Consider the following 27340-nt stretch of genomic DNA (forward strand, 5'->3'; position numbering starts at 1 on the left):
GTTCTTTATAGTGTGAATAGGGGTAGTATGAATTAAATTCAGACGTACTACATAGCACTACACATTGTTACTGTCATGTGACCTACCAGTGTCAGTTCATAAATCCTCTCCTGTGGCCTCATGGGAGAGTAAAGTGTTCATCGTATGCTGAATCTCAGTGGTAGTTCAAACATACGCATACGTTCTCAACTCTGGCCCTCGAGGTCCACTTTCCTACAGAGTTTTGCTCCAACCCTAATTAAACACACCTGAACAAGCTAATCAAGTTCTTCAGAATGAATAGAAAGTTATTGGCAGGAGAGTTTGATCATGGTTGGAGCTAAACTCTGCAGGAAAGTGGACCTTGAGGGCTCGAGAGGCTTTTTTAAAATAATTATTTTATTTTTTATTTATAGTTATTGTTATAATTATTATATGTAAGTGTTGTGTAACTGTCTTGTTTTTAAAAAAATATTTAATAAAAAAAAAGAGTTATAAAAACGCTATATAAAGACGCTATAGGTCAGTGTGTAGGGAAAAGTCTTAAGTAATTTCGGATTAGAAGGTCAACTAATGTGGTCTTGATTTTGCTCCTGTAGGAACAGCAGAAGAAAGCTGCAGTGTTATTGAAGGAGTCTAAAGCCGGTCCAAGCCTTCAAGAGGTCAAACAGCACATGAGCACTGTCCTGCAGCGTAGCGAGGCACGCAGGAACGAGCTGGAGGTCCTGCACAACCTCTACGAATTCTACGAATCGGTAAAAAAAATTTTTTTTAATTGCATTATGTCTATTTTGCTGCAACTACTGTCATGATAATTAGTGGTTGACTGATGTTTAAAATTTAATTTAAAGATAGTAAATAACACATGCATAACAAATTGCTGCAGTTAAATTTATATTTATTTTACATAATGTTTACCAAAGTAATTGCAAATTTTAAATGAATTAATTTGAAAAAAGTAATAATTTTAACTTGATAAAACAAATCTGTGAAATAAACACATTTATACCATGGTTATTATAATTAACTAAAACCAAAACCATAAAAAAATATTACTTGGAAAAAAATAAGCATTCACTAATAATCTAATATATCTATGCTCAGGCTCTGTCAAAATAAAAGTCCCACTTGCAACACTTATCGGCCAAACCATTGTGTCCTTTCTGACTTCGGGTTTGAACATAAAAGGCTAAAAGGTTTTTGAAATTTTCAGTGCATGTGTGTGTGAGGTAAAAGGACACAAGCTGTTGTAGCTCCGCCCCCTGTGTGCTGGGAGCAGGAGCTCATTTGCATTTAAAGGGACAGGCACAAAACGGTGCGTTTTTGCTCACCCTCAAAAAGTGACAATTTTAACATGCTATAATAAATAAAAGTCCCACTTGCAACACTTATCGGCCAAACAGAAAAAAATGACTGATGCAATAATTAAAAAATGCCAGATATCCACCACTAATGTGAATGCTAATTAAAACGTCTCTCACACAGGCAAACCAGTGGATGGTCCATTGCCAGGAGTATTTCTGTCAGCTGAGGGTGGACGATAACGCGGTCAGTTACACGCCTGCTGTGCTGCATGTTTTGCAGGATTACCACAGCGAAGCCACAAAGTTCTCCCTGGACAACTTCAGCGCGCTCAACCAGATGGTGCTGAACCTCAACAGCCCACGAGAGCTTCAGCAGTGGAGCAACATCTGGCAGAAGTGCCAGCAAACCAAACAGCAGCTGGAGGAAGCACTGGCCAATGCTGCCAAAGAGTCTTCACTTACAACTATGACAACAAAACTTTTGGAAACCCAAAACGGAGTAGGTTCCTCTGAGCTTCCCACACGCAACTCTTCTTCCACATTGTGTTTTGAGTACGAAGATGAGAAACCGCATTCAGCAGGACCGTTCTCTGGAAGCCGGTTCCCATTTCCACCGGAGAGCGGCGAGCTCTCTCCATCCCCGTTTGACGACACCGACAGCGATTGCACGGTGGACTCGTCCGCCTCGTGTCACTCCGAGCCGCTTCATTCACCGGCCACACGTCAGCGTAAGCAGCCGCTCAAAAAGATCATGAAGAAAACCATGAGCTTCGAGCTGACGGCGCGTGACAAAGCTCACCCGGATGCCGGGCATCATGGGTACACGGGCATCTACATCAAAGGACTGGAGGTCACCAACAACGTGTGTGTAGAGAAGAAGCTCCAGCGGCCAGACGTGAAGAGTCCGTCTCTGGGCCGCAGTCGCAGCATGTCGTCCCCGTCCAGAGCCTGCAGACACAGCGCCGGGGACGTGAAGACACACAGCAGGTGAGAGGAGAGGAGAGGAGTTCAGGGATGCTAACTGGAAAAACAAGACAATAGTAGTCATAATAGTAAATAATAGAAGTAATTAAACATAATATTAATAATTATTATCTGTGTTTTTACTGTTGTCCTGTAAAAATAATAATTAAAGGGGTGGTTGAATATGATTTCACTTTTCTAACTTTAGTTAGTCTGTAATGTTGCTGTTTGAGCATAAACAACATCTGGAAAGTCACGACGCTCAAAGTTCAAAGCAAAGGGAGATATTTTACAGAAATCGCTTTTTAAGGACTACAACAAACGGCTTGTAGAGACTACACAACATTCCTCCCGGGTTAGTGACATCACCAACCCTAAAATTTACATAAACCCCGCCCCCAGAACACAATTTATAGATTTATAGATAGACAGAATATGCTAATCAATGACTAGAAGATAACTACACATAAGCTACATAAATTCACAAACTAACCATTCAGAAATGTCCTGTTGCTTCTACATGTTGTCACTTCTTCTTGAGTCTCTCCATCATTGTCTGACTTCGGTTTGAACATAAAAGGCTAAAAGCTTTTGAAATTTTCAGTGCATGTGTGTGTGAGGTAAAAGGACACAAGCTCTTGTAGCTCCGCCCCCTGTGTGCCGGGAGCAGCAGCTCATTTGCATTTAAAGGAACAGACACAAAAACGGTGCGTTTTTGCTCACCCTCAAAAAGTGACAGTTTTAACATGCTATATAAAAATATCTGTGGAGTATTTTGAGCTAAAACTTCACACACACACTCTGGGGACATCAGAGACTTATTTTACATCTTTCAAAAAGCGCATTATACCACCCCTTTAATTATTATTATTATTATTATTATTAACAGTATTATTTTTAAATACTCAATTTTTATTTTACAGTATTATTACTATAGTAATATATTTCTTTATTTTATTTATTTTTTTGTAATTTAATAATATAAAAATATGAATTATTATTATTTAATACACATTTTTACAGATTTATTTTAACTATTATAATCTATTTCTTTATTGATTTGTTTCACTTTTATTATTTTATAAATTAAATAAATAAATATGAAAAAAAAAACATTAAAAAAAAACATAATAATAAACAGCAGGTGAGTGAAGCATCGTGCAGGGATGCAAAAAATAAAGACCACAAATATATAATAGTAAATAATAGAAATTATAAAAAAAAATTGTAGCCTATACATTATTTGTATTATTTTACTGTTGTTCTGTAAATAATAATAATAGTAATAATAATTAACAGTTTTTGTTACTCAATATTTTATTTTACAGTATAGTATTATTACTATAGCAATTCTTTATTGATTAGTTTAATTTGTATAATTAAAAAAAATAATAATAATACTTTATTATTATTATCCATCATATTGAATGGGTTCCATAAAACAACAGTGTGAATGTGACCTGAGTCCGGTCAAAACTCTATAAGGTCTGGGAGTTTTTCCCTATATCCTCATGTTAAAATCGACTGTAAATCCACATTTTAAAGCTGATAAAAGCCAATTAATAACAACTACACAACTCTGACTCTCCAACTGCGGTTTGCTCCTCAATCACGCTCTATCACACTGTCTTTCAGCAAAATCCAGCACATCATGGATGAGATGATCGCCACCGAGAGAGAGTACGTGAGGTCTCTCAGCTACATCATCCAGCACTACTTCCCTGAGATGGAGCGACTGGACCTTCCTCAGGACCTGAGAGGGAAGCGCGGCATTATTTTTGGGAATTTGGAGAAGCTGTGTGACTTCCACAGCCAGTTCTTCCTGAAGGATCTGGAGATCTGCGCCCACTCGCCCCTGTCCATCAGCAGCTGTTTCCGAAAACACGTGAGTACAAATGACCCTTTAAGCCAGGTCCACACTGTGCGATTTTGCAAATCCAGACAAATTTTGCAAATCCTAAAAGAATCCTCTGATCCTAGACTAAAATCTGAAGTCTTTGATCGTTAGTTTGACATGTTCACCGACAGCCGATTAATGACCGTAGGTGAAATTCTCAGTGTGACTTCTCCTACGACAATCGTCAAATTGTCTTCGTTTATCAAGACAACTCAGTAAACAATTACCGTCTTTCAACATTGAAATATGGTTGAAAATAAGTCGGTCCGCCTTGGACTGGTTTTCGACGTGCTTTCAACTGAGTAGTTTCGGCCGGACTGTTTGACCACATGTTTTCAGCTGATAATCTAAGACAGGATAAGTCTGTTATACATGCTAAAATAACGGAGAAAAACAAACTACCAAACCATGTTCATTATTATCTCAAATAAATTTAAAGAGTTTTACATATTCCATCAAGACGTTGAAGATCGACCCGTTTTCAACGTTGAAAAGTCGTAATTAGACGTTGAAGATTTACGTCTATTCAACGTCTAATAGACGACTTTTTGCTATCTGGGAAGCCATGACCAAAATGAACGTTAGAGATTTCTTTGTAGCCACCATTTCAATCCCGCGTGTAATGTAGCACACATTACCGAACGTGTCATTGATTGATGATGTAAAACTCCAGACAACTTTTCTTGCATGCGTCCGTATTTAACACTTCTTGACTGTCGTACATTCTGACATTACTGACAACTGATATCTTACAGTAGGCGCGTTTCCATTACGGATTTGCGCAAAACTTTTGCGATTTTTTTTCTAAATTTCGACAAAAAACTATTTCGAAATGATGGCATTTCCATTAACCGATGTTATGCGACTAAAACTTCATTTTTTCCTCTTGCGATAAGTAAAATCATTCCAAAATGGAGGTTTATGTACTAATCCCAGCCACTGCACTTGCCATTATTATTAATCGAAGAAGATGTATGTGTGTCTTCAAAGCATTAATGGTAAGGAACGACCCTTATTATAATTGTGAGCGGCACATATGAGGTGTTTCTGGGTGTTTCTCCCTCATATCTGCTTCGAGGTCTTGATTGTGGCATTTATTTGAGGTTTAGAATCCATTATACCTGTAATTCTTTTGTCTTTTATGAATATAATAAAGAACTCTATCTTGTATTCTGTCCAAACACACCACGTCATCTATGTCAGGTGACCTGTAAATGCGCAAAAACTGTTTCCATTGCAGTTTTGCGAAATATTTCTTTTTCGAATTGCCTGAAAAACCTCCTCATGCGAGCGTAAAAACTTTTTTGCGATAAATGCGAGTTTTTGCGAAATTGACGTGTTTCCATTGGGCGTATTTTTAATGGAAACGCGGCTAGTGTGTCATGGCTTACAGCAATGATCATGTTCATACAGTCTGACAAGCAACAATCGTAAAGGATGCACACAGAGATTTTAACATGATGCGCTACTGTTCGAAAGTTTGTGGTCGGGGAGGTCTCTTCTGCTGTCTGCCTCTATTTAAGATATAAATGCATTCTTCATTGTTTTGTCCACGGGTAGGAGGAGCAGTTCGGTATGTACGCCCTGTACAGCAAGAACAAGCCCCGCTCAGACGCCTTGCTAATAAGCCACGGAAACAGTTTCTTCAAGGTGAGCGACCTCATGTCTCCTCCATGACGTTATTCACATGAGCTGGTTCAGACTTTTCTCAATGTCACCGTGTGTTCTTCAGAATAAACAGGTGGAGTTGGGCGATAAGATGGACTTGGCGTCCTACCTGCTGAAGCCTATCCAGAGGATGAGTAAATACGCTCTTCTCCTGAAGGATCTGATTAAGGAGTGCGGTCACTCTCAGGAGCAGGAGCTCACTGACCTCAGAACAGCTGAAGAGATGGTCAAGTTTCAGCTACGCCACGGAAATGACCTGCTCGCCATGGACGCCATCCGTGGATGTGATGTAAGTGGAGTTTGGATGATAGGAGATTGAGTTTTGGAATAAACACACCTCTTTCATATGCACTAAACCCCCTATAAACCAATGCATTTACAAACACACACCCCCAAATGCATTCTATGCATTTCTTCTCTTTTTTAGCTTGCTTCCTTATCTAGTTGTCAAATAAACCTAGTAAAATAGTACGACTATTGTTGGTTCTTTGACAAATTGCTTTGTTTCTCTCTTGTGAGTCGTTTGGATAAAAGCATCTGCTAAATGTGTAAATGTAATGTAAATGTAGTCTATTTTGTAATTAATATTTTACCACGAAATTGTATTTATTTATTTGAATAAATAACAAAGTAAATAAAATAAAGAATTATTTAAAAATGTTATTTTAAAATATTATTTATTTATCTGAATAGATTTTATTCAAATAAATATTTATTCATTTAAAAAGTATTTAAAATAAAATATTATTATTTTAAAGATATTTTAAAATATAAATATTTATTTATTTATTTATTTATATATTTGGAAAAAATCATTTAATTTAAATAAAATATAAATTTTGTTTAAAAATACGTATTTAACAATATATTAAATCCCTCAAATATTATTATTTATTTATATTTGAATAAATGTTAAGTAAATATTTATTTATTTATTTAAAGAACATTTCATATAAATAAATATTTATTATTAAAAAATATTAAAAAATATAAATATTAATTATTTATATGAATAAAGATGTATTTATTAATTATTTATTTGAAAAACAAATGATTTATCTAAAATAAATGACAGAAATAATTATTAAAAATATTTAATGTAAATAAAGTAAAAAATAATTATTTGATAATTAAGTAAAATAAATAATTATTATTTTCAAATGTTATTTTTTATTTATTTGAATACGTTTTCAAATATTTATTAATTTGTTTGTATGAATATATATAAATGAATATTTGAAATAAAATTAAATCTATTTTTGTACCATTATATTATATTTTTATGGATGATTATTACTGTAATACAATGGGCCCTATTTTAACAATCTGAAACGCAAGTGTCAAAGCGCAAAGCGCAAGTAACTTTGTGGGCGGGTCTTGGCGCTGTTGCTATTTTCCCAGCGGGATAAATGACTCTTGCGCCAGGCGCAAATCTAAAATGGGTTGGTCTGAAGTAGCTTCATTATTCATAGGTGTGGTTTGGGCGTAACGTGAAATAAACCAATCAGAGCGTCATCTCACATTCCCTTTAAGAGCAGACGCGCTTTGTTCTAAAGCGGATTCCTATTATAACGGCGGATTTGCCAGACGCGCGCCAGGAGCTGTTCACAGCCGAGGAGAGCAACGCTCTCGTCAGGGACGTTGGGGATGGAGAAACCCACCCAAATTAACTTCGGTTAAAAAGGTGTATGATAATTTGGGTAAATGTGTAAGCTAGATGTATGCTTTTATAATAAATTGTCTATCTATCTATCTATCTATCTATCTATCTATCTATCTATCTATCTATCTATCTATCTATCTATCTATCATAATAATGTATGATTTGCAAAAATGAAAACTGCTGCTTCTGTGTAGATGAGAGAATCAAAGTGTATGCGCGTTGTGCACACGCTACATTGATTAGGGCCAAGCATGCGCCCTTAAATTAGCATATGAATAACATGCACAACGCGCCACTGACTTTAAACTATTTTTTCCTGGTTAGTGGCGCAATTGTTTTCTAAACCTGCAAAATAGCATGAAGGAACGTTTGCGCCGGAACACGCCTCCTTTTTTGCGCTGAACCGCCCAGGGAGCGCAAGTTCATTCCCTAGTTTAGCGACCTGCTTCTGTGGAGGGAAAAACGCGCTTTGCGCGGGTGCAAAATAGGAATGATACATGCGTCAGTGTACAAAGTCAATTGCGCTGGGTGCAAGATAGGGCCCAATATGTTTTTACTATATTACAGTTAACTGTTGTACAAGAACTAAAACCCCCTGAGTGACATGATTTGAGAGCAGCTGATACATCATTTCCTGTGTTGTGTGTTCAGGTCAATCTGAAGGAGCAGGGCCAGCTTCGCTGTCAGGATGAGTTCATTGTTTGTTGCGGACGCAAAAAATACCTTCGTCATGTTTTCCTGTTCGAGGATCTCATCCTCTTCAGCAAGACCAAAAAGATTGAAGGAGGATATGACATCTACATCTACAAACAGTCATACAAGGTACATAATGTGATGTCAACTTCTGTCTTATCCACAGAGTGTCTTGCGTCAGTTGTGAGGTTGAACTGTTGTTTTGTATTCTTCAGACAGCCGAGATCGGAATGACAGAGAACGTCGGCGACAGCGGGCTGCGCTTTGAGATCTGGTTTCGCCGGAGAAAATCCCAGGATACGTTCATCCTACAGGCCAGTTCTGGAGAGGTGAAGGCCGTGTGGACCAGCGTCATCGGAAAGATCCTGTGGCGGCAGGCCTTACGAAACCGAGGTCAGAAAGAGTGGCTTTTAATGGGACGAATACAGTACTGTTCCTTTAAGCAGTTCCACTACTGCATACTGAACAAAACAATGATTTTTTCCAACATTATTCTTTTTAATAAAACAACAACAACAACAACAAAAAAAAACATTGTGAATCTTTAACTACATTTTGTCAGATTTTTGTCAGTAACACATTCAGTAGAATGATTCAGACTAGGGCTGGGTGTTATGATGTTGATATATACGTGACCCTGGATCACAAAACCAGTCACGAGTCGCACGGGTATATTTGTGGCAATAGCCAACAATACATTGCATGGGTCAAAATTATCAATTTTTCTTTTATGCCAAAAATCATTAGGATATTAAGTAAAGATCATGTTCCATGAAGATATTTTGTAAATTTCCTACCGTAAATATATAAAACATTTATTTTTGTGAGTGAATGCAGCACAATCGTGAACATAAATGGACAACTTTAAAGGAGATTTTCTCAATGTTTCGATTTTTTTGCACCCTCAGATTCCAGATTTTCTAATAGTTGTATCTCAACCAAATATTGTCCTATCCTAACAAACCATACGGAAAGCTTATTTATTCAGCTTTCATATAATGTATGAATCTCAATTTCAAAAAATTGACCCATGTGACTGATTTTGTGGTCCACGGTCACATATCTTATCCACGGTATAAAGTGTCTAGAGATTTTTGCTTTATTAGAGATTTTGCTATATCGTGTATATATCGCGGTATGTACGTTTGAGTGATGAAATGCATGAATGAGAACATAAAGAGTGGGACATGCTTGATGTTAAAAATAATTATAAGCGCAAAATATCCTAAAAATCTGCATTTGGGATTTACTCGACCTTAAAAAGTGTTATTAAGCACAATAAGCAGTGAAAAAGAACACAGAAAGCCGCGTCTCTCAGCATGCCATCACGAATTCAGTTCTCTTTCACGTCTTATTGCGCTTGAATGGTTGAATACACACGCAATTATGTCAAAATGCCCATCGTGTGGAATATTCACATAAACACGGCCGGTTATGTCTCAAGTGAAAGTAAACAGTTGTGTATCAGTGTAATAGATCTGAGCGTTTGGTCTTAAAGTGACAGCAGCCTAATATACCTGACGTTCTGTGCCATTAATGTGAATCAAACAAAAGAGAAAATAACTTACTGCTCTTGACTGAATAACTTTTTTTTAGCATTTTTAAGACTATGCAGTATTTTATTTTTACTTCATTTTTATTACATTTCTTTACTAATTCTAACTACATGTTAAAATAACCTATTTTTATATTGTATTTGTCCTATTGTTTGTAATTTGATCCTTTTTTTACTATTTCTAATAACAGAAATTAGATAAAATAACACAAAATATCTATATTGTTATTGTGAAATACAATTTCTCATTTTGTGAAATAAAAATCATATTGCCCACCCTTAATTCAGACTCATCGGCTACATCAGCTCATGAGAGTCATTCGTTGGAGAATCAGACCACGCTCATTTCCTTTACAAAACATTGAGCCGTGGCAGTGTCTCTCCTCTGAGTAGCCCTGGTGTCTATTGTTCACAGCATGTGATTCTAGTTATATCTATTAGTCTATCCAGTCAAAACATAATTCTGTTTTCAGTCCTGCAGCAGCAGAAAGATCACTTCAGCATTGCGGCCTTAGTATAAATGCATTGTGGGACATTTTTTGTCTCTTGTGTTGTTATTAGGAACTGAAAATATGTTGCAATAGATGTTAGGAAGAAACAATGTGGTATCAAAGCCCTTTGCATTATACACTCTGTTTTTGTAGATGGTTTTATATTCGTCTAATGCGTGTGTGTGTGTGTGTTTTAACATCAGAGTTGCGGATGCAGGAAATGGTTTCTATGGGAATTGGAAACAAGCCGTTCATGGACATCAAACCCAGCGACTCTGCGATCAGCGATCGAGCCGTCGACTACATAATGAAAGGGTCAGGTAAGATGTCTGCATCAGCAAGACATTAACATCATCATCATCAGCATCAATTTATGAAAAAATTTATATCCGATATAATAATAACCAAGTAGATTAAAATAGATACGAAAAGTATTTTACTTTTGAAAATGTATTAATAAATAATATAAAATAATACATAACATATACTACTTTAATAATATAATATAATATTTATAGTTATTTATGTCATTATATATGTAATATTAACCCTATACACAGTAGTATATATAAAAGTATAGGGTTAATAACAATTGATGAATAGATTAAAGCTGATATGAAAAGTATATATACACACACACTCATATATTTTATACTTTTAAGGAAGAAAAGTACTTTTCATATCAGTTTTAATATATTAAAATATTAAAATAATAACACTAAAATATCACACTTTTAAGGAAGAACAGTACTTTTCATATCAGTTTTAATATATTAAAATATTAAAATAATAATAATAAAATATCGTACTTTTAAGGAAGAACAGTACTTTTCATATCAGTTTTAATATATTAAAATATTAAAATAATAATAATAAAATATCACACTTTTAAGGAAGAACAGTACTTTTCATATCAGTTTTAATATATTAAAATATTAAAATAATAATAATAAAATATCACACTTTTAAGGAAGAACAGTACTTTTCATATCAGTTTTAATATATTAAAATAATAATAATAAAATATCATACTTTTAAGGAAGAACAGTACTTTTCATATTAGTTTTAATATATTAAAATATTAAAATAATAATACTAAAATATCATACTTTTAAGGAAGAACAATAATTTTCATATCAGTTTTAATATATTTATCAATAGTTGATTATTAATCCTAAACCTAATGGACAGAAGACACAGGCACACAGTTTGAAATATTTATTGAACGTGGCCCATATTCCCACATTGACTTTACTCGTCCTGTACGAAGGCATATTTTTAGAATCAAACAGTAAATCACAGCTGGATCCAGCGTTTGATCGTTGAAAAGCCTTTGAGCTGATCTTTAGTATGCGGGTCCTTTCAGAGCAGTGTTATCTGGAGGACAGATCTGCCCTCTTACTTTGGCTGTTAGCGTGTGTTTATTCACTTTACTGTGTCTGACTCAGGTCATAACTCGTGTCGTGTATCTGGGTGACACGTCTTGGGCATTAGAAGCTTTTGAATGTCATGCATCAAATGTTATGAATGACTGTTCAAAGCAGCAGAAACCACACAGACAGCTGACATTCTCTGCACTTTACTGCCCGCAAAAAACACTGTTCATTGTTGATATTTTCATTTAGTTGGACAGCAAAGAACACATATTTTGTGCATAAACATTAAATTATCTATTAAAATTAAAAAAAACTTTGTGTGGAAATTGTCCTGTGATGTGACTGTGAAATACAGAAACAACATACAGTATCAAAATGTTGATAGAAATACCATTTGAATATATTGACATTATTAAACTACAGGGAAAATCTATAGTTTACAAATCCTTCTTAATATTTCATTATATAAAAATCCAAAAATATAGTAATATTTTCAAATAGTGTGCATGTATATAAAATTTTTAAGCTTGTAAGTTATTTTTAATATTTCGTTTTAGCTTTAATTAATTTTTATTTCAGTTGTAGTATTAGTAATTGTTTTATTTAGTTGCCAAGGCATCATTTCTAATTTTTCATGTAAGTTTAAGTTTTTATTTTAATATTTCTATTTTATTTGATTTCAGCATACCTTCTATTATTAAAAGTTAATAGTTAAACACTTTTAATGTTTATGTGGAACTACTTTAGCATTCATTAATTCAGTCCTGCAGCTTAATTAAAAGGATAGTTCACCCAAAAATACACAAAAGAAGGTATTTTGAAGAATGTGTGTAACCAAACAGTTGACGTAGACATGGGGGAAAAAGTCGGTGGGGTCCATCAACTGTTTGGTTACACACATTCTTCAAAATATCTTCTTTTGTGTTCAACAGAAGAGAGAAACTCATACAAGTTTGGAACAACTTGAGTGTGAGTGAATGATGACAGAATTGTGGTTTTTGGGTGAACTATCCCTTTAATGAATCTATCTGAGAGCAATGGAAGCCTTGATCTGATTTCCGTCCATCTTCCGTCTCTGCAGAGTCGAGGATGCGGGCCTCCATAGCGGTGTCCTCGTTCGACCACACCACACCGTTTAAGAGACCTCACTCCACCATTTCCAACAGCAGCTCGTCGTCCTCCAGCAGTCAGTCGTCGTCCTCTCTGCTGGGCTCTCTGAACCTGCATCTGTACCCGTCTCACCCGCTGCCCGGATGCCCGTCTCTGAGCCACTGGCCGTACGACTGCATCGAAGAGGACGAGCTGGAGCACGACTCCACCGTTCAGTCCTCCATGAGTGAGTCGCTCTATAGCTGTGTGTCTCCATGAAAACATCACATTTCAAAATCAAATGCAAAAATAATTAGCATGAAGTAAATAGACTACTTAAGGTCCATTAAGAATTTTTGCACCGTGACATTATTTTCATGCCAATTTAAGCACATTTTAAAGTACATATATACATATATTAGTGATGTCAAATTGATTACTCACAATTTTTATTCATATCTAACAAAAAAATTTGTGGTTATATAATATATGTGTATGTATACATATATTTATGTGTGTGTGTGTGTATATATGTACACACAGACACACACTGTAACAGAAAGTTCACTGAAGACGAGCTTGACGAACCCAAGTGCAGTTTTTAATAAATCCAAAAGTGAGCAGATACACATTAAACAAAGACTTGGCTTGGCTTGACTTGAAACATGAACAGAAACTCTCCAACAGCGGATTAGGTTGAACGTAACTAGACATAGGAACAATGAAACATGAGGGCTATTTTTACACAAAGTCTTATAAGAAACAACTGAAAGCAATAAACCACTGAGAAAGGGACAAAAACAACCAATCAGAACATGACATTCACAATGGGAACACATGGCAGGATAACATGAGGAGTAAGAGAAGCACATGAGAAACTGAAAGCATTACAAAATAAAAGACATGAAATTATAAAAGTGAACCAAAACCCAAAACAGACCTAAGAGTGGCTCCAGATGCCCTAGTGAAACACCCACCCCAGTCCATGAGGGCGGAGGATCAGGGGTGGTCCCGGGAAGGGGAACTGGACCTGGATTACGGGGCAGTGGAGCAGAGGGTCTTGGTGCAGATTGCACGGTTCCTCCTCCACAGTCCTCACAGTAAATGAGGAACCACTCAGCAATAAGGCAAAGTCTATATACTGAGTGCAGTGAGAAGTATTGTCCAGCATTAGATAAGCAAGATGCTCATCTAAACCAATTCACATCATTAAAATCCACAGAATTTTCTCAACATACGGGACGATTTCTCTGGCTCAAACGCAGGAGAGGAACCATTTCAGGTCTAGCTTTCTGTAACAGAGAGTCCACTGAAGACACGCTTGATGAACCCAAGTGCAGTTTTAATAAATCCAAAAGTGAACAGATACACAATAAACAAAGACCTGGCTTGGCTTAACTTGAAACAAGAACTAAACCCCTTCACTGTCACCCCCCTTTTTGAGAATGGACATTAAAATGCACTATTCAAGCTTAAATGGTTGTAATTCAGGAATGCTTTGGAGTATAGACCTAAGTTTGGTCTTGTTTTAAAGGGATAAAATAGCAGATTATTGCTGAAGTGAAAGCACTTTGAAACATTAAAGTATGAAAAAGTTATGGAAGTTTAAATTTACATTAAATCAAATATAATTTATTTAATATTTTTTCTTTTATATAAAATATATATTTTACAAAATATTTTTACTATAACATTATTACTATAAAATCAAAGCCATATATCTAACGAAGTTGTGTTCTAAATTTGAAGTTGATGTCACAAAAGTTCCCATGAGATTTTGTTTAGGCGTATTACCAGAAATAGCCACTGGGTGACATTGAATTCCATTGAATTTAATTGTATACATTCTGCCATAACAAATTAATAAATTTCTGTCCAAACACTTCTGTCACAAAATATTGAACCTTGAGACTCAGACCTTTCTGACAATATGTGTTTTGTCAAGATTAGAAAAGATTTTGATCATAAATTATGAAACATAATGATGCCCAAAAGGGGAGGAGCCTGATAAAATAATTTAGAGTACTGTTTCTATGGTAACACAATGTACAATTTCAAAACGGTTTTCACAGGATGAATTCTGAGATCGTAAGCTTTCAAATGATACCTAATTTATGATAACTACTAAAATATGTAATGTAATAAAAAAAAGCGATAAAAAAGATAATATTATATTTTAGAGGATAATATATATATATATTATAATTTTTAGAGGATAATATTATTTTATAATTTTTTATTGACAAATACTAGATTATATGTTATATTATGAACTTTTAGCATGAAAACCAACGTTTCAATTATTAAAAGTGTGTGCGTCAACTTTTTGTCTACAGTTTGCAACAAAACTGTAGATTTTTTGAGGTGCACTCTTGTCATAAATTCATCTATTTCTGTTGCTACATAATTTCTAACAAAAAACAGTGCAACCTTTCCAACGATATATAGTTTGTCATGATTAGGTTAGGATTTAATTGTAATATATTGAAGTAAACTTAAACGTCCCGCTACCGGGAACGGGTTAAATATGAAACATGTATTATATAACCACAAACTTTTATGTTAGATGTGATTAATAGTGATTCATCGATTTGACAGCACTAATATATATTAGTGGAGTTCATCTACAGTCTAAATTCATCAACAGGATGTGTCATCTTATAAGTGTGTGTGGTGGGCAGAAGTTGTGTATGAAGAACAGCTAAACCTTCATACACGCTTTTCAGACAGGATGTCTGAGACAGGAAACGGGCCCCTCTCTCTGTGGCCGGGTTTCTTTGGTACAATGGAAGCCAATGGAAACTCTGAGGGGCCGAATGTGTGCGGTTTCACTGGGCAGCCGAAAGATACACCAACTAAGACAAAGATAGTCCAATAACAGTCCAATGATCTTTTGGTAATTGTTAGACAAGATTCTGTCCAATTTCTCTTCCTGTTCTTGACTGAGTACAGTATTTGTGATTATTATATTATTAATTTTACTTGAAAACAAATGCCACTTGCTGTAATATTTCATTATCTATTATATATATATATATATATATATACTATCTATTATATATTATAATATTGTTATATACATAAATATATTCTATACATAATTATTATACTCTATTGTTAAAAGGCTGCATTTATTTGATCAAAAATATAGTAAAAACAGTAGTATAATATTTCAGTTAATTTTACAATATTATGTCTACAAACAAACAAAAGAAAAACAAGAACAATAATAATAAATAAAAAAAGTACAACTGAATTATTATGTATCTGTACAACGACCTTGAGCTTGGGACAGGCACTTAACAAATAAAACATTATTATTATACCAATAATACCAATAACAGATATATAAAATATTCCAATTTGATAAATAAAATAAAAAAATCCATCAATGTACTTTCTAAATAAAAATGTTGACTAATATAAATAAAAGCAGGAAATTCCATTCCATTCATCGATTTGACACCAAAACAAATTTCCTTTCGGGGACAATAAAGTATATCTTAATCTTATAGTGAAATATTGTTACAATTCAAAATAAATGTTTTCTATAGTAATGTATTTAAAAATATGATTTATATCCTGTGATCAAAGCTGAATATTCAGCATCATTACTCCAGCCTTCAGTGTCACATGATCCGTCAGAAATCATTCTAATATTATGATTTGCTGCTCAATGAACATTTCTGATTATTATCAATGTTGAAAACTGTTGTGCTGCTGTGATACATGTCTTTAAGATTCTTTAATGAATAGTATGTTCAAAAGAACAGCATTTATTTGAAATCGAATCTTTCGAAACATTATAAATGTCTTCACTGTCACTTTTGTGGATGTTGACTGTGTGTTGTCCGTGTGCAGTCAGTGACAGTGCCGAGAGCTCGTCCCAGTGCACCTCCAGTGTCCAGCGTCAGCCTGCTGTAGTGATGGAGAGTTACACCAGTGACGGAGGCTCCTACCTGTCCTCTCACACACCGTCCCCGTCCCCGTCCCCGTCTCCACCCAAACTCACGTCCTCCATCCTCTACCACACAGAGACCCAGAGCAGCAACTTCATCACCGCGGTAAGAGTGGACGTGAAGACATACTGAATGTGTGTATTTCTAATAAAAAAAGTGGATGGGAAAGTGGTATATAAAGTGAATCTAGTAAATGAAATTCTCATTTTGAAAATGGAAATTAACAGACTTTGTATACAAAACGTCGAATCGGTCTCAAGACTTACCCACGTATATTTATTAAAAGGTGAAGAATTGCCTTAATGTGATTTTTGTAAGTCCTCCTCGACTGTAAAGCATGAAGTATTTCCTGCTTTCATTTATATTAGTCAACATTTTTATTTATAAAGTACATTTATGGATTTTTTTTGTTGAATTTTTATCAAATTGGAATATTTTATATATCTGTTATTGGTATTATTGGTATAATAATAATGTTTTATTTGTTAAGTGCCTGTCCCAAGCTCAAGGTCGTTGTACAGATACATAATAATTCAGTTATACTTTTTTATTTATTTATTATTGTTCTTGTTTTTCTTTTGTTTGTTTATAGACATAATTTAGTAAAATTAACTGAAATATTATTGTTATTATGATTTTTTATTTTATTTTATGACTCTTGAGTTTGCCATGAATATAGCTTTTGATGCTGACATGGCGTTAAATTATATAAAAATAATAATAATTCACATGACATCTACTTACTTTTCCAAACTACAGCACCACACAATGTTGCACCTGATGTTATCAACCAAGACAAAAAAATAGTATTATTAAAGTTTTAGACGAGCTAAAATAATGTAAAAGATCCTCCTTTACTGGTGTCAAGCATCGCTATTACTATTCCTCATGCTTCCTCATGATCCCAGGAAAGCCTCAACACTAAGTTTGAGAACTTGACTTCCTCTTGTAGTTCATCTAATTGTATCTGACATGTTTGTTTTACCAGAGCAAGACTTCTCATTGCCCATTGGGCCTCTCGACTCTGGTCTGAATCAAACGGTTTAGATCAGTAAGTAACTAGTCTGAAGTCACCTGTGTGATTCCTGATGCCTGTTCCCCATTAACGCATGAAGCTGGCGCAGAGAATCCCTTTGCTTGATGTCAGTGTGTTGGGCTGCATGTGTGTGCTGGGCTTCAAGGGTTGTTCTAGGTCATTTTCAACTTAATGTGCATGTACAGCTACCACAGACAATAACGTCATCCCTCAGTGTGTTCAAACACGCAGAAATCTGAAGCGTGAAGTTTGTACACCAAGCTTTTGAGAGTCGAAACTACTGTTTTGGAGGAACTTCTGGTTTTGCTTTGACGTTATTGCCTATGGTGATGAACCTTGTGTTGAACAACATAACTGTTTGTTCCCCTGCGATGCACATGCACTGTAATGCATGTGTAAGATTCTGTGGTGTCGAGTCCTGTTTGTGCCACGGATTTTATTGCGTCTAAAGCAATAATGCACAAATATCTCTTTTGGGGAAGAAGGACAAAATAATTGAATTGTTAAATACACAGGTCAATAAATGTGAAATTGTGCAGCTGACGTCGATCATGCTGCAAGATTCTCTTCCACGCATTTGAACAAATGTGCGTTCACGCTGACAGCGATTTGCAGCATCAAAGCGGCAGAAAGTCAATGATTTTCAATGGCAGTTCGTGATTTCTGGCGCATGAGAACGATTTTTGATGATGCCGTCAAGTGACTTTCCAAATACAGTTGTAATTTGTCACTGAGCAGAAACTACAGATGCACGGTTTTGTAAAACAATGACAAAAATGATATTTTGTGTAATGCTGTGATTTGGAAAATACAGGAATTTTTAATCATTTGTTGGGGAGTTGTTGGCATCTGCATAGAAAATAAAAATTATTTCAAAAAGCTGTAAAATTACTTTTTGCTCTGAAGAGTGCGAACCAAACCTCTATCAGTAACCATAACGCGAACAGAATTTAAAAAATAAAAATCTCTTTCCACATGAGTTTTCATTTTAGACCAATAAAAAACTATAAAGACTATAAAAAAAAATTTTTTTTATTGTGATTATTATTAAATACAAATATTAAACAAAAAATATATATTGCAAGAAATATTTTATATAATTTAAATTCATTTAGATATAAAAATAGTATTTCATAAAAATAATCCAACTGTACAGTTGTTACACTCGCTAGGGAGAAAATAAAAGTCCCAGTGCAAAAATAAAAAGTTTGTTCCTTTATATATATATATATATATATATATATATATATATATTTCTTTCAGCAAAAACAATTTGTTCGTTTTAAGCTCTGCCCCCAGTAGATATAAAATAACATAATTATTCATACATAATGTTAATAATAGACATGTGGGATTAGTTTTGAAGCATTAAAGAAAAATGCATAATTGCATTTGTGACAGTATTTCACAAAATGAGCAAGAAGCTAAATAGAAATGTAGTAATTTATGCTTCTAAAAATAGTATAGCAGTGTTACTAATAGTCCCTTTCAAAACCTTGCCCCTATTGTTAAATCTGAAATTACTAATTTGTCACACTAATTTGTTATCAGGAGAAAATAAAAATGATATTTTATAATATAAAAAACAGTAATACAGAATACCACTTGACTCATCTTGCATCTCAAAGCTGGTCCCAGGCCTGAATAAGCCATATTACGATATATCATGCAGCCCTTGCAACCACAACAGTTCCCATGATCGCTGTGAGTGTGAACGCTTCTAATAAAGATCAAACTCTTAGCAGAGACTTGCACGTCAGGCGTTTCTAATAACTTGTTTTCTTATGTTTTTCCAGCTGTGAATCCACTGAGACGGAGAGATGATAAAACAGCTGTTGGACTGAATGTTGGACGCCGTGGAGCTCAATATGCACTGAGACATTTCATAACTTCTGATAATCGTCCAGAGCCTCACCAGTGCTGGTACGTTATTGGACCGGACGACAAGGTCACGGATGTAAATTATTTCAAGCGTTTTTATTTTTACGTTTTCCACTTTAAGAAACATGATTTCACCGGCACAACAGAGACTTGCAGATTCACCACTCGACGTTTGACTGATCTGTACAAAGTGTCTTTAAATAGTTGAGAGTACTGGCACTACTAATAAAATCCATTGAGGATTGCATTTTTATTAAGGACTGAGTCCATCTTTTTACTTTGAAAATAAAAAATAAAACGGTAAAAAAAAATGAAAGCTGTATTGAATTCTGTAATTTATTAAGATGGTGTTTTATTAACTCAAATTCATATGTAACAGATACAGAAAATACATTAATTCAGTGTATAAATGTGAAAATATGTACAGAGAAATGATATCCAGCTTTACAGGTAATAAAATGCTCAAACACAATAAACAAATGAAGCTACAAGCAGCTGTTATGAGGGTCAGAAGCAGAGTCTGTGCTTTAGTTCTTCATTCTTGCTAAAAAGCAAAACATGACCTATTGTATTTTACTGGAATTTACTAACAAGTCCCATTAAAAGTCAAATCATCCACATGTGTTCGTCACTGTTATACGGCTTCACGACTTCAGTTCCCACGACTGATTTTCAGAAATTGCATCATCAGTAAGGAGAGTTTAGCTGTAGCTACTGCTTCTTCTTTTTTTAGTTCTTTAATTCTATTATTGTTCCTTAACCTTCTGAGAAACGATGAGCTCAAACAGCACAGAGATGAAGACTGCGAACACAGAGGCGTCACTGCTTATGGTCACGCTTCTCTCTGTAAAACCAGTATATCAGCACTGCAGCGATGAGCATGTCCATCAGAGTCACACACAGCACCAGCACCTCCATCTGCAGGACGCAAACACACACACACACACACACACACCGATAACATCTGACAACAATAAACCAACACAAATGTCAACCTGGATCAATACATGCTTTTCAATCCTACAGGGACAATTTTACAGGACCTGTAAAGAACATGTTCAGGCCATACTTGACCTCAAAATAAGAAGTTATATTTCGCATAAAGCCTATTTTTTAAAAAGATTTTCATATTTATTTGTTATACTGCCAGCAAGTTATGCTTAATTAAATAAAACAACCCATTATATTGCAGTCATTTTTATGTGCATTATTAAACAATGTCACAATGCAAAGAATCCTAATGATCCTTAAAATAGGCTTGATTTTCTTTTTGCTAAATTCTTTATTTTATACTATATTTTTTTACTACATTTTAAAATGATTTTATTTATGTGTTTGATTTTATATATATATATATGTATATATGTATATATATCTATATATGTATATATATATATATATATATATATATATATATATATATATGTATATATATATATATATATATTTATATAACATATATATATGTTCTCCCCTTTTGATTTTGAGTCTTCAGTCTTGGCAAATTTATCTTTAAACTGTAAATAATCAAAAATGTTGACAGTACAGTATTGCTATCACATTTGAAAACATGTTTTATGCATTTTATAAAACGATATGAAAGACCAAATGTGAAGCACAAATGTTCATAACAACAAGGAATTGTTTAGAATTATTAATTCTACCTTGTACTGGATTTGATCTTGACTTGGATGAAGGTCAACAGCTAGAAGAATCACTCCGACCCCAGACACCACCAGACATGAGATGTTGGCGATGAAGCAAGTCTGTTCAAAATAAAACTCTTGATGAACGCTTGTACCTTCCAAAGACGGTGTTTGTTAAATGCACACACTAACCTGCAGAAGCCCGGGGCTTTTGTACAGAAGATTAGACAAGGTTCCAGCCACGACAAACTGGAAGATAAAACGAAACAGCATTTTGTTGTTTCAAATGATTAACATTATTGATGAATAAATGAATTATTATCTGTACGAAATGCATGTCAAAATCTAAAATGCAACATTCCTGCATGTGCTGCACAATGAAACAATTTCATAATATTACAGAAGCAAATGAAGCTCACCATTATCCCAGTAACGATTGGCACTCGGAATAAGGTCAGTAGATTATTATTGATAGCGAATGACGCTGCAAACACCACCCCTATTCCAAAACTCAGGATCCCACTGGACATTTGCACCGCCTACAGCAGGACAACAGTAATAATAACCTTTACAATCACATTTTTTATGTTGACAAATTCTTGCACTGTAAAGCCATATTTACAGGCTAAACTCAGCATGAGCCTTCAGCTGTTCTCAGATTATTCATTTATTTATTAATTTTATTAGCCAACTAGAACACACTCTTAGAAAAAAAATGGTTCATTTTATAAAGAAGAGAGTTCATGCCAAAAAGGTTTTATATAAGGAGAAATGTCTTAAATGATTGCATAATCATGTTTAGCAGGCTCTTTTCTTCTGGTAGCTCAACTAAAGGTCAGTAAATGCTGTAAAAGCTGGTGGTGTTCTGGGTTACCGCGCAGGTGGCGGGTCCCTTCCTCAGGAGCCCGTTCAGGACTGGCACTGTGCCCGGCAGAGGTTCACTGGCGCGGTAATACTTGATGAGCGGCCCTTCATCATCTCGTCTTCCTCCTGCTGGGTCCTCGTGCCTAATCTCCATCGCAATATCTGCTTTAGCCATGTTCTCAACCACTGCACGAAGACAAACACACTCAAATCAACAAGAAATATAATCCCATTGTATCATAAACCTGTTAAAACTCGATAAATATTGTTTCATTCACTTTTCCATAAAAGAAAACGCATTGTTGTTGTTGTTTTCATGTTAAGTCCTTTACCCTAGACGGGGCGTAACAGTAACACAAAATTAAACGTTGGGAAAAAGCAAATAAAACAAATATGAATAGAAGTGACTATAAGTTACTGATCATCTCTGTTTTTAAAGATGCATGAAACCCTCATTTATGTTTATTCACGCTTCTCTGCTAGGAATGTTCTAATATTAATCCTTACCACAGTCATTTAAATGTTCAGTTTTGTAAATATAATATTTACAAATATAATAGTATACAGCTCTTCATTAAGCTGTATAAAAATACATTTACAAATGCAAAGCTTCATAAGTTCATCTTACCGAGCCGAGTCTGTCTTCCGTATTAAAGTCTAGAAAAGATCATCGTGTGTCACTTTAGTGTTTTTTTTTTTTCTTTCATGTGGTTGGTCCAAAAAAAAAAAAAAGGAACTGTGATGTGAGACCCGATGTTGTGAGCTGCATTTCTCAAAGAAACTTCTGCTATCTGAGCAGAAACTTCATAAAGACTTCACACACTATATTCTCCAACTGGTAAGACAATTTATTTACCACTCTTTACCTGAAACACAAACCCCTCTTAGTGAGAGTCAGAGAGGTCAGGCAGGCCTACCCTGAGAAAATGGTAACTTAACCTAAACATGTGATTCATGTGCTTACGTCTAAATTAATGGATTTTATTCCAAAAATGTTTTATTTAATATTACTGAATCAACCTAAATATATTAGGTTACACCTACAAAACTACATTTAAGGGTAAGATTACTGCGTTGTTGATGCGCTGTTTTATTAGACCTTCCGATAACTCGGAAATCTCTTTTTTTTTATTAGCTATAAGTTGCATATTCACCTCAGACTTCCTGTAAACACGTTTGAAACTGGGCATTTTCTAAACTGTGGTTGGGTTTGTGTCATTTGAGACACTTTTTATAGTTTTTTCGTGGATAAAGGTTATTCCTAAAATTTAGTTCATGACTAAAATTATGTGTGGCGTTTTACGTGAGAAGCAACTGACAGATGTTTATTTTTATCCAAACTAACATGCTCTGACTATTTTAATTCATTTATGATATATGATTCTGTTTAACTATTTTATTACACTGCAAAACATGATTTTCTTCCTCAGTTCTCCAGTACAAATATCTAAACATTCCTAAATCAAGATACATTTACTTAAAAATAAAAAAAAGTTTTTGCTTCAAACTAAAATACATATCTGCCATTGGGCACACCGATGGAATATATTTGTTGTTTAAAGCATAAACTTACTTCATTTTGATAATTTGTTCAGTAAACAAGACTTAATATCTGATGTCATTTTGCTTCTCAAGTAAATGTATCTTGATTTGAGAATGTTTAGATATTTTTACTGGAAAACAAGACAGAAATACATATAAAAGGAACTTGTGGAGGATCCTGGGTATTATGTAAGCCAGGCAAACTGTAACTAAGTAACTGGAAACCTTGAAAGCCATACATATGCTGTATATCTTACCTCACAGAAAGGTGCATATGAAGGAGGCATTTAAAAAAGTCTGTGAGATTTCCACAACAATAGTGAGTAATAAAACCATGTTTTGCTGTTTAACCCTCTGGTGCTTTTTTCCATTTCAATGAAATGATTGTACTATATTTTAGTTTGATAATGTCTTTTATTTAATTTTTTTTTAGTGGATTTAATGGTACTCAGTCATATTTATGCAGTAGTTATAATCGATTTATTCACTTTTTTGAGTTTAAACTTAAACTATCATAAATCTGACCAGACTAAAGGCAGTTTATTACTGAAGTGGAAAAAAAAAAAGTTTAAAAAGTGAACTTCAAAAAAGTTTGACTTTTATTGCTATGAAAAATGCACAAAAATACCATTTCGTTTTTATATGAAAACGCGTTTTACTCTAAAAAACAAACAATCTAAACAAGCTGTGTTCCAAATTTGAAGTTGATATCGCAAAAAAATTGCTTTCAGTAATAATCTGTTTGTGTGCAGTACCAAACGTTTCCACTAGGCCATTTTTGACCACAAACAATACAAGTGTGACTATTTTTTTTTTTTCAGGAAAATGTAATCTTTTCGAATCATGCTCCTGATTTTTGTGTCTGGGTGTGTGTGTGTGTTCACGCAGCAAGTGTCAAAACCTTTACCAAGTTTCGTACCATTCCGATAAAGTAAAACAAGAATAAATACATTTATTTTAAAAAAGAACATTTCTGTTGAATGTGGCCGAACATCACCAGAGGGTTATTATTAGTCGTTCTGCTTCTGCCAGCCGACTTCAGTCTCTCCTTCTGTCCTCATTTGAACTGCTGAAAGCTGGCACATTCATTTTTGATCCATTATGCCAGATAACAATATTCTTTTCAAATGACAGACAAATGCGGTACACGTTTAAGCCGGATGACTGCATGGTCATCAGCATTCCTCTGGGAAGCATCAGGAGCATGAGAGAGGGCCAGCTGATGCCCGAGAAATTCACCTGCATCTTCAAAGATGCGTACAAGGTTTTTCTGAAAGGACGACCAAAGGAACTCGGGGTAGGCCTATACATACCAAGATATAAATGCATAATAATGTCAAATGTCAGATATTCATTTATTTTATTAAGGGGCTCAGATTTTTGTCCCAGAATTTTGTGCATTTTTTTTACCTTTATTTTTCTAAACATATAAACTCTCTACTGTCTACCATCACTGTGGGTTTTGATGTAGTCAAAGTTGTGAGTTGATTTTAGTTTCGTTTTAGTTGCAGAGACACTTGTGTCGGCAGAATAGATTATCTTGAAATACATCAGATGATGCATAACAGAAAATAAACAGGAATTCACTACTTTTTTTTTGCTGCTCATGTTTTTGCTGCGATATCTGGGACGTTTCAGTGGTATTTTTGGCCTGATTGCTGGTTGATTTGTGACCCTGATTTCAACAGATTAGCATTTATATGTCAGTTACATGACTAGAGTTTCCCATCAAAGATAACTCTACTATATGCAATAATAATTTCAATTTAATACTTTTTTCTCAGAACATCTCATAGTGTGTTTCTCTTTTGCTGGAGCTGCATGAACAAAGCCTGATGATTATGTTTTCTAGCATGATTTGAGGATATGTGATCGTCTGTACAAAGAGTCACGTGATCAATGACACTCATTTACTTACTTAATCACCTAGAATCTAAAATATCTATAAATATCTTAGTTTGGTCACACTTTAGTTTAGGGTCCATTTCTCACTATTAACTATGACTTTTGCCTCAATAAACTCATAATCACTGCTTATTAATAGTTATTAAAGTATAGGTACTGGATAGGATTAAGGGATGTAGAATGTCATGCAGAATAAGGCATTAATATGTGCTTTATAAGTATAATAAACAGCCAATATCCTAGATGCATGCTAATAAGCAACTAGTTAGTAGTGAAAATTGGACCCTAGACTAAAGTGTAACCCTTAGTTCTACATTTGGAAAATGTTCATGTTCAAAGTGATCTCAGACTTCTTGACTATATGTAGTTTTATGAGAATTATGACTGTATGAATGTTGTTGATGTTGCAGGCGGCTCAGCTCAGCATCGGAGCGTTTGTCATTTGCATCGGCATCCTCCTTGCTCTTGAATACAATGGGTTTCATTTAGTGTACACCCTACCTAGTGCCCTGGTGAGAACATAGCGATCATGTTTCTATTTATCACAGCTCATTTTTGATGTGTAAGTTTTTATTCATGTAAACACACATACATCTCTGTTATTTAGTACATTGCAAGTGGCATTCTGTCATTTGCTGCGGGAAAGTCTCCGTTCATGCCCGTGGTAAGTGATCACGGGACAAATATTATCCAGAATTTTTTTTTTTTTTATCATGATGGAAAGTGAATTTAATCATTTATCTTCTTGTTCTGAAAGGTGAAACTGTCCTTCGTATTCAACGTTATCAGCCTTTTCTGGTCCATCGCAGCTATAGTTCTCTGCTCGTTGATGAGTTACGGACCGGTAGGTCTACAGGACATTTATTATTCTTCACACATACTGTATGACTTACAGAAGCCAGAATTGGAGCGCTATGCATATATCTCATTGATTTACTTTATTTTTACAGGATAGATGGACAGGTGACATTTCAAAGGTACATGTAGCAAACCTGCACTTACGAGCTGGTGCTAATTATCATGTGCACATTAATTTATTAATTTATTAATTTATTATTATTGGTTTCCGCCAGAACCATATGTTTGTTGGGCTGACGGTGGTGATCTGCGTGTTGTGCGGGCTGGAGTTGATTCTGGCTCTGGTTCTGATCTACTGGGAGAGTAAAGCCATATGCAGACCTCATTTCAACACACTGGTAAGTTTTCAGTTTGAAATCCACAAAACATGCTGAACTATCAAACACTAGGAAAACTCTTTTATTTTTCTTCATTTCAATACAGCCCTTGATCACTATCAAGCAAGACGTTTGATTGGACAGTGAGATGGACACACCTTGACGTGTGGATTTCTCTGTATTTCTGTAATTGCATCTGAATATGTATATAGATGTTTGTTTAATGCCCTTTTGTCTGAAGCTCAGCTGGTAGAGCGTTGCACTGCCGTGTCAACGGCATGGATTTGATTCGCAGTGAGCGTATGAATAGGGCAAATGTTTATATTGAATGCAATGTAAATCGCTTTGGATTAAAGTGTTTGCCAAATGCATTAATGTAAATGTACAGTGATAAGCTTGATTCATTTTCTATGTGATCACTATTAAAGGACTGTTTTTGAATTTCTCGTCATCAGTTTGTGCTTTCTTTCTGTGCAATAATGGATAATTAAGCTACTGTATTTGAAACACACACACACACACATTGTATTAAATATATTTAATTTCTTTTCATACATTTTTTATTTATATTAATTAAAATGTAAATAAGAAATTATGATAAATTAGTTTTATTTGCAAAAAAAGTATTATTTTTGTTGTTTTAATAATAAATAC

At 34.6% G+C, this 27340-nt stretch overlaps 3 protein-coding genes across 10 annotated transcripts in view; 2 read left to right on the forward strand and 1 right to left on the reverse strand.

Annotated features, from left to right (window-relative positions):
- Positions 1-20059, forward strand: part of plekhg4b (pleckstrin homology domain containing, family G (with RhoGef domain) member 4B) — a 68591-nt gene extending 48532 nt beyond the window's left edge. For 4 of the 7 annotated variants that reach the window (XM_084089279.1, XM_084089283.1, XM_084089284.1 and 1 more), the window contains 12 exons: positions 579-734; positions 1465-2270; positions 3882-4131; positions 5704-5793; positions 5876-6100; positions 8126-8296; positions 8383-8560; positions 10417-10533; positions 12671-12925; positions 16540-16742; positions 17626-17688; positions 19470-20059. In XM_084089279.1, coding sequence (XP_083945405.1) covers positions 579-734; positions 1465-2270; positions 3882-4131; positions 5704-5793; positions 5876-6100; positions 8126-8296; positions 8383-8560; positions 10417-10533; positions 12671-12925; positions 16540-16742; positions 17626-17670 — 2496 coding nt within the window. In that variant the 3' untranslated portion in view covers positions 17671-17688; positions 19470-20059. The remainder of the gene's footprint in view (positions 1-578; positions 735-1464; positions 2271-3881; positions 4132-5703; positions 5794-5875; positions 6101-8125; positions 8297-8382; positions 8561-10416; positions 10534-12670; positions 12926-16539; positions 16743-17625; positions 17689-19469) is intronic. The other 3 variants (XM_084089280.1, XM_084089285.1, XM_084089282.1) reach the window with 1 other exon arrangement.
- LOC311067439 (uncharacterized protein) lies at positions 19873-22783 on the reverse strand. Its single transcript, XM_084089290.1, has 6 exons — positions 22693-22783; positions 22075-22250; positions 21620-21739; positions 21393-21449; positions 21219-21320; positions 19873-20472 (listed from the first exon to the last, which is right to left on the reverse strand). Exons 2-6 carry the CDS (start codon positions 22237-22239, stop codon positions 20374-20376), a joined length of 543 nt encoding a protein of 180 aa, XP_083945416.1. The 5' UTR covers positions 22240-22250; positions 22693-22783; the 3' UTR covers positions 19873-20373.
- On the forward strand, positions 22744-27127 carry LOC311067437 (uncharacterized protein). Of its 2 annotated transcripts, none has more exons than XM_084089287.1 (8): positions 22744-22902; positions 24741-24903; positions 25922-26023; positions 26119-26175; positions 26269-26355; positions 26462-26488; positions 26585-26707; positions 26793-27127. In XM_084089287.1, exons 2-8 carry the CDS (start codon positions 24745-24747, stop codon positions 26820-26822), a joined length of 585 nt encoding a protein of 194 aa, XP_083945413.1. In that variant the 5' UTR covers positions 22744-22902; positions 24741-24744; the 3' UTR covers positions 26823-27127. The 2 variants fall into 2 exon arrangements, with proteins under 2 accessions (XP_083945413.1, XP_083945414.1); XM_084089288.1 differs by lacking the exon at positions 22744-22902 and adding an exon at positions 23852-23925.
- The last annotated feature ends 213 nt before the right edge of the window (positions 27128-27340 follow it).

Source organism: Abramis brama, assembly GCF_963993115.1.
Source record: "Abramis brama genome assembly, chromosome: 17".
Lineage (NCBI taxonomy): Eukaryota > Metazoa > Chordata > Actinopteri > Cypriniformes > Leuciscidae > Abramis > Abramis brama.

Excerpts from the sequence above, each read along its gene's own strand:
- LOC311067439 (XM_084089290.1), bottom strand. The coding sequence starts at position 22,239 with ATGGCTAAAGCAGATATTGCGATGGAGATTAGGCACGAGGACCCAGCA. Across the intron at positions 21,450-21,619 it reads CAATCGTTACTGGGATAATG|TTTGTCGTGGCTGGAACCTT; the intron begins GTGAGCTTCATT and ends TTTATCTTCCAG. Across the intron at positions 21,321-21,392 it reads AAAGCCCCGGGCTTCTGCAG|ACTTGCTTCATCGCCAACAT; the intron begins GTTAGTGTGTGC and ends TATTTTGAACAG.
- LOC311067437 (XM_084089287.1), top strand. The coding sequence starts at position 24,745 with ATGCGGTACACGTTTAAGCCGGATGACTGCATGGTCATCAGCATTCCT. Across the intron at positions 26,489-26,584 it reads GGACAGGTGACATTTCAAAG|AACCATATGTTTGTTGGGCT; the intron begins GTACATGTAGCA and ends GGTTTCCGCCAG. Across the intron at positions 26,708-26,792 it reads GACCTCATTTCAACACACTG|CCCTTGATCACTATCAAGCA; the intron begins GTAAGTTTTCAG and ends ATTTCAATACAG.